The sequence below is a fragment of the Limulus polyphemus genome, unplaced genomic scaffold (assembly GCF_000517525.1).
Source record: "Limulus polyphemus unplaced genomic scaffold, Limulus_polyphemus-2.1.2 Scaffold8062, whole genome shotgun sequence".
NCBI classification, from domain to species: Eukaryota; Metazoa; Arthropoda; class Merostomata; order Xiphosura; family Limulidae; genus Limulus; species Limulus polyphemus.
In genome coordinates this window covers 1-7,357 of record NW_013673672.1, presented here as the reverse complement: position 1 = coordinate 7,357, position 7,357 = coordinate 1, and the positions used below count along the sequence as shown (strand labels likewise).

The following is a 7,357-nucleotide window of genomic DNA, read 5'->3' as shown; positions in this document are numbered from 1 at the left end:
GTCACGTGACTTCCGCTGTCCTAACAGTAATATAGGATTACTGAACAGTTGCCAGCTACGGGGCCTTGGTTAACATCATATTAGTTATTTAGGCTCTCTTGATACGTATTGACAAGATGTTTCATGACTAAATATCAGCTTTGACGTCTTGTCTTGACTGCAGAGATGAGAATGATCTTGCCAGAAGAAATATTCAACCTTATTAGACAGGAGAAGACTGGAAACCTGCTATGAAAATCAGATGGACGTAGCGTTGTGTAAAAAAAAAGACAATCAGAGATATGCGTTTCCTTAATAAGAGGGTTCATATTTCTGCATGCAGTTACTGTGTCATAATGCTGTAATAAAAAACACACAAATGATGTAAATTTACAGACTCAAGTACACCAATTTCCATTACAACAACTTCTTTTTGGGCAATATGATAGTAACTGTGTTAACCGAACAACTACTGGTAAGTTATAACTATAACGACGGCTGATGATAGTAACTGTGTTACCGAACAACTACTGGTAAGTTATAACTATAACGACGGCTTGATGATAGTAACTGTGTTAACAAACTACTACTGGTAAGTTATAACTATAACGACGGCTCATGATGGTAACTGTATTACCAAATTACTACTGGTAAGTTATAACTGTAACGACGGCTGATGATGGTAACTGTGTTACCAAATTACTACTGGTAAGTTATAACTATAACGACGGCTGATGAGGGTAACTGTGCTACCAAACTACTACTGGTAAGTTAAAACTATAACGACGGCTGATGATGGTAACTTTGTTACCAAACTACTATTGGTGGGATATAACGACGAGTGATGATGGTAACTGTGTTACCGAACTACTACTGGTGGGTTATAACGACGGCTGATGATGGTAACTTTGTTACCAAACTACTACTGGTGGGTTATAACGACGGCTGATGATGGTAACCGTGTTACCGAACTACTACTGGTAAGTTATAACTATAACGACGGCTGATGATGGTAACCGTGTTACCGAACTACTACTGGTGGGTTATAACGACGGCTGATGATAGTAACCGTGTTACCGAACTACTACTGGTAAGTTATAACTATAACGACGGCTGATGATGGTAACTGTGTTACCGAACTACTACTGGCGGGTTATAACGACGGCTGTAACCCTATTACAATATTTGACTCAGAAAGAACATACTGGCTCCATTTTTTTATTTTCAAAAACAGTGTATAAAAACAGTATATAATAACAGTGTATAATAACAGTGTATAATAACAGTATATAATAACAGTGTATTATAACATTGTATAATAACAGTATATAATAACAGTGTATTATAACAGTATATAATAACAGTGCATAAAAACAGTATATAATAACAGTGTATAAAAACAGTGTATAATAACAGTGTATTATAATAGTGTATAATATCAGTGTATAAAAACAGTGTATAATAACAGTATATAATAACAGTGTATTATAACATTGTATAATAACAGTGTATAAAAACAGTGTATAACAACAGTGTATTATAACAGTGTATAATAACAGTGTATAATAACAGTATATAATAACAGTGAATTATAACAGTGTAGAATAACAGTTTATCAAAACAGTGTAGAATAACAGTTTATGAAAACAGTGTATAATAACAGTATATAACAGTCTGGCATGTCTGTTGTTTTCTTTTATGAAAACAGATATTTTATGTAATGATTCACAGCTGGCTACAACTCTGATTGTACCACCAATTTTGTTAGTTTGTTGTTCAGCACCAAACTACACCATGTGCTATCTGTGCTGTGCCCACTACGGGTACCGAAATCCAGAATTTAACGTAATAAGCCTTCAGACTTACCGCTGAGCTACTGGGGCTGTTCCACCGCACTACTAATATTATGAAAAACGTTTCCTGTGTATTTTTACGTAGCTCTGAACCATAATAACATTTAAAACATTTAGGTGTACAATAAGAGTCTTTGTTTTGTCTTTACTTAAAGGTTAATAGTGTTGCGTCAGCGAGGTCACGTGACTAGTATCACGCCACCCGTTTTCTAGAAATATCCTGTTCCTTCAAGAATGCCCTAGCATTTACTAGATATATGTTAGTCTTGTATATATAAGACGTTGACAAGGTGACGGGACAACAGTGTAATGAGTAATTGAATGTATGCGACAAAATATTGTTGGCCACGTGAAATATAGCGTTTGTTATAGCACGACGTGTTGAAATTAAATGTATCGTAAAGTTATATTCAGAAAGAATAAACCAGTTTTATTAAGTAAGGACTTGTGTCGCTAAAGTTTCGTCGGAACGAAGTTACGGAAAATGAACTAACGAACGGAGACGTAACAATAGTTTTAAGGAATCATTATTATGTAAACAGTTCAATATGCTACATCTCAACACTGAACACATGGTTACATTTACTTGATTTGAAATTGGTCGTGAAATGTTCGTTTTCTTTTTAAAGGGTTTTTAACCACCTAATGCTCAATTCAACATGTATAAAAACACAGCTTGCGTGTTTAAATATATACTCTACATTAGATTCACGCGCTCAATGAACGTGAAGTAGCAGTACGTTACAGTTCATTAAATATTTTTGCAAGACGAAACGATGGAAAAGTTGACAAGAAATTGTTCTGATTGATAGATTAAGGCCGTAACTCAGTGAAACGAGAAAAGAATTAATATTGTTACGTCTCTGTTCGTTAGTTAATTTTCCGTAACTTCGTCTGACGAAACTTTAGCGACACAAGTCCTTTCTTAAATAAAACTGGTTTATTCTTTCCGAATACAACTTTACGATACATTTAATTTCAACAGTCGCGCTATAACAATGAACGTCTCACGTGCTCAACTTCAACGATACTCCTTTCAATTACACACTCTCTGACTGCAGTTCAATTACTCACTACCTACACATTGTCCCGTCACGTTGTGACCATCTTATATATATATACCAGGGCTACCCCCAATCTAGTAATCTCCCGACAATTCACGAAGGTTCGAGAAGGAAGTGGCGTGATACTAGTCACGTGACCTCGCTGACGGAACAATATGTTGTGATGAATATGATGGAAAGCCGTCCGATTTAAAATGCAACGCTCTTCTCAAGGTACTTTAAAAAACAAGATAAAAGCTAAGGAAAATGGATATCTTTTCACGAACTTGTTTGTTTCGTTGACAGCATCAGTCAATGAGATATATTTTAACGGTTTTTAAAGGCCAACCAACTGGACGACGGTACAATAATCTCCTGTTTCTGAGCTATATTTTAACGGTTTCTAAGGGCCAACCAACAGGACGATGGTACAATAATCTTCTGTTTCTGAGCTATATTTTAACGCTTTCTAAAAGCCAACCAACTGGACGACGGTACAATAATCTTCTCTTTCTGAGCTATATTTTAATGGTTTTTAAAGGCCAACCAACTGGACGACGGTACAATAATCTCCTGTTTCTGAGCTATATTTTAACGGTTTCTAAGAGCCAACCAACAGGACGATGGTACAATAATCTTCTGTTTCTGAGATATATTTTAACGGTTTTTAAAGACCAACCAACTAGACGATGGTACAATAATCTCCTGTTCCTGAGATATATTTTAACGGTTTTTAAAGGCCAACCAACTAGACAATGGAACAATAATATATTGTTACCGATACAAGTCCTTTCTTAAATAAAACTGGTTTATTTTTTCTGAATACAAATTTGCGATACACTTAATTTCAAGTAGCTCTATAACAAACGCTATAATTCACAACGAACTTCTCACGTGCTCAACAATATTCTTACTCATTACCTCACGTTGCTTCTTGGCCGGTCTTATATATATATACAAGGCTACCCCAATCTAGTAGTCTCCCGACATTTCATGAAGGTTCGAGAAGGAAGTGGCGTGATACGAGCGTCACGTGACCTGCGTTGTCGTAACAATATTTTAAATGCCAACCAACGGGTAGTCATTCAAAAAGTTCCATAAAAAAAGAATTATAAAAAATATTTATTAGTTTACCGATTCAAGCGCCACCAACTGAAAGAGGACATTCCTCTTACTTATAAAGCGCCATCAACTGAAGTACACTTTTCGAAGCGTCAGAATAAAATAAATATTTTTCTATTTCATTTTTTATGGAGATTTTTTATGAATTAGAATTATTTTTACTAAGCGTACATTTTACTATTCTTACTTAAAGTCCAATTTAATCAATCAATTCAAAACTGTACAATGTCTAAAAACATGGTATGGCAAATACAAAAAAAAATCGATTTTTATCGTCGGAAAACCAATTACTACCGAACGGTAGAGCGAGAGTACCGATCCACGTAGTCTTAACGTTTTATATTTTGGCAGTTCGATCCAGTGAGTAAACGAATAGTTCTCGTGCACCGGGATCTTACATCAGTAGTTATCTTCCATAGCTGTCTGTGATCATTGAACGGTGTTTGGTAAAACATGGCTGCACGTTTTATAAGAAAAAGTACCGTATTTTCAGCACAAGGCCTACACTAGCTCACAGCAAGCTTTTTTAATGTTTACTTGAACTTAACACTTATAAATATACTTTGGAAAATGACAGAATTCAGCAAAACTCAATATTTGAAACGGTTTTATCCACTACTGCAGTACGAGGAGTCTACCAAACGTTACGAGCAGATCAATATTACAGTAACGGTCTACGAAGAACGTGGGCAAGCACAACTTAGCACGTGAGTTAAGACATAATGAAGTCTGGAAACATTTTCTCAGAGAACATATATTTGTAAACGTTAATATCGTGTTTATAGTAAACACGATATTACACGGTAACAGGTGTTAGATATGATAATTATACTGTAAGTTTTACAAACAAATATATAAAACTGTTCCAAACAGTTACACTACAGTCTCACAATCGAAATAATTAAACTATGGGTTCCTTAAACTTTGGATCCACACTTAAACGATCTAAGTTTTCTATGAAACCTGAAAAATATGTTTTACTCATGAAACTCTAAACTGTTTCACACTGGGGTAATTTAAGAAAATGATTTTCTAACTAGGTTAGACGTAGCCTAAATTCGTTTTAGGATACACTACAATTGAACTAATAACGACATCCGACTGTTACGGTCGCCTTGGTGACTGTAATAGACGGCGCCAGTATATGACGTCATTACTAACAACCATTTTATGTCCACACAGATAAAAGTTATATATTTATCTCACACATACATCTGTGTATGCGTTTCCCCCCCTTTCTCTCTCATTAACACCTAAAGTGAAAATGGTTGTAGACGAGGATTAGTAGCTGTGTAGGAAAAGTGTTGTTTGTCAGAAGATCAGGTGCCGAAGGTTTTACTTTACAGCCTAATTTCATCAGAAGAACAGATGCCGAAGGTTTTACTTTACAGCCAAGTTTAATCTATTTATATGACGAGACGTTTTCAAACTGATGTCAGCTTTCGCTCTATATTTTACATTTACGTTATTTCTGAACCCAAATCTTCTATCATTTATTACTGTAAACTCCATTGTTGTAAACTTCATTCTTAAACTACATTACATTTCGCTGAAGATATGACATAAAAAAAACATAGAACAGATAAAAGATATCCTTCTTACACTGATAACAATTGATAAATATAACCATCTCGATTCAGACTTTGATAAAAGATATCCTTCTTATAATGATAACAATTGATAAATATAACCATCTCGATTCAGACTTTGATAAAAGATATCCTTCTTATAATGATAACAATTGATAAATATAACCATTTCGATTCAGACTTTGATAAAAGATATCTTTCTTACACTGATAACAAGAGACAAATATAACCATCGCGATTCAGACTTTGAATAGCTGCTTAGGGGCGACAGGTTAGAGCATGTGATACAGTGAATACTGAAGAAGGAAAAGCCTCATCAATACATTAGATACATAGGTTACTTACCCTGACCCCTGACCTGTCTATTCTCAAGCGATGACAGTAGTAGTGACCAATACATAAAAACTAGACACTTCAACACAGGCGTCATTATTCTTTATAAAACTATCATGTTTCACTCTTCGTATGCAACTTCGTTGTCACGCGCGTCCCTTACTTCTAGCTGGGGTTCGTTAGCGTTCAAAAGAAAACATAATCTCAGTGTTCACGTAGCGCCATCTTACGGATAAAAACGAAGTTGCAGCAGATTTTAAAATCTGTTATATCTGAGGATATATTGGAGCCTGGTAGCTAGGGCGCTCGAGTAGCAGACTGCTGGTCGAGAGTTCGAGTCCTGTCATCAGTGGGAGTGTTTAATGTGACGGTCAATACCACTTTTGTTTTTGATTAAATAGTAGCGCAGGAGTTGGCGGTAGGTGGTTTTGACAAGCTGCCTTCTCTCTAATTTAACACTTCTATATTATGGACAGCTAGCACAAGGTAGTCCTCAAGTAATTATCCGCGAAATTTCAAAACAAAAGAGATATGGCTTTTTACATCACTGATATCGTGTTGGTTAGATCCTATTAGCTATAGAAGGCAGACCACAGATAGCCCATCGTGTAGCTTTGATCTAACTACAAAACAAAAGAGATATGGCTTTTTACATCACTGATATCGTGTTGGTTAGATCCTATTAGCTATAGAAGGCAGACCACAGATAGCCCATCGTGTAGCTTTGATCTAACTACAAAACAAAAGAGATATGGCTTGTTACATCACTGATATCGTATTGGTTAGATCCTATTAGCTATCGAAGGCAGACCACAGATAGCCCATCGTGTAGCTTTGATCTAACTACAAAACAAAAGAGATATGGCTTTTTACATCACTGATATCGTGTTGGTTAGATCCTATTAGCTATCGAAGGCAGACCACAGATAGCCCATCGTGTAGCTTTGTTCTAACTACAAAAAAAAAAAATCGTCCTATTGTGGTCGATGTGTACTTTAAACTTTTAAACTGAATCAACAGCTTGTATATAAAAATAGGAAATAGAAAAAATATTCCAGACTTTAAATTAACCCGGTCAACATAGGGGTTTTGTTGTTATACATGAGATTACCTATTTATCTATCTAAATTTTAACAGATTCACTTTCAAACAGATAAAGTCTGGTATGAATACTAAACACGCAGTACGAACCGAAACATTAATAATATACAATAGGAACCGAAATTTTAATAATATATAATACGAACCTAAAATTTAATAATATACAATAGGAACCTAAGCATTAATAATATACAATAGGAACCGAAATTTTAATAATATATAATACGAACCTAAAATTTAATAATATACAATAGGAACCTAAACATTAATAATATACAATAGGAACCTAAACATTAATACTATACAATAGAAACCTAAACATTAATAATATACAATA

General features: G+C 35.0%; 1 protein-coding gene across 1 annotated transcript in view; it reads right to left on the bottom strand.

The window, feature by feature from the left end:
* LOC106475084 overlaps window positions 1-6,103 on the bottom strand; it is a 32,342-nt gene extending 26,239 nt beyond the window's left edge. Inside the window, exon 1 of the mRNA XM_013935778.2 lies at window positions 5,932-6,103. Coding sequence (XP_013791232.2) covers window positions 5,932-6,016 — 85 coding nt within the window. The 5' untranslated portion in view covers window positions 6,017-6,103. The remainder of the gene's footprint in view (window positions 1-5,931) is intronic.
* Window positions 6,104-7,357: the final 1,254 nt, after the last annotated feature.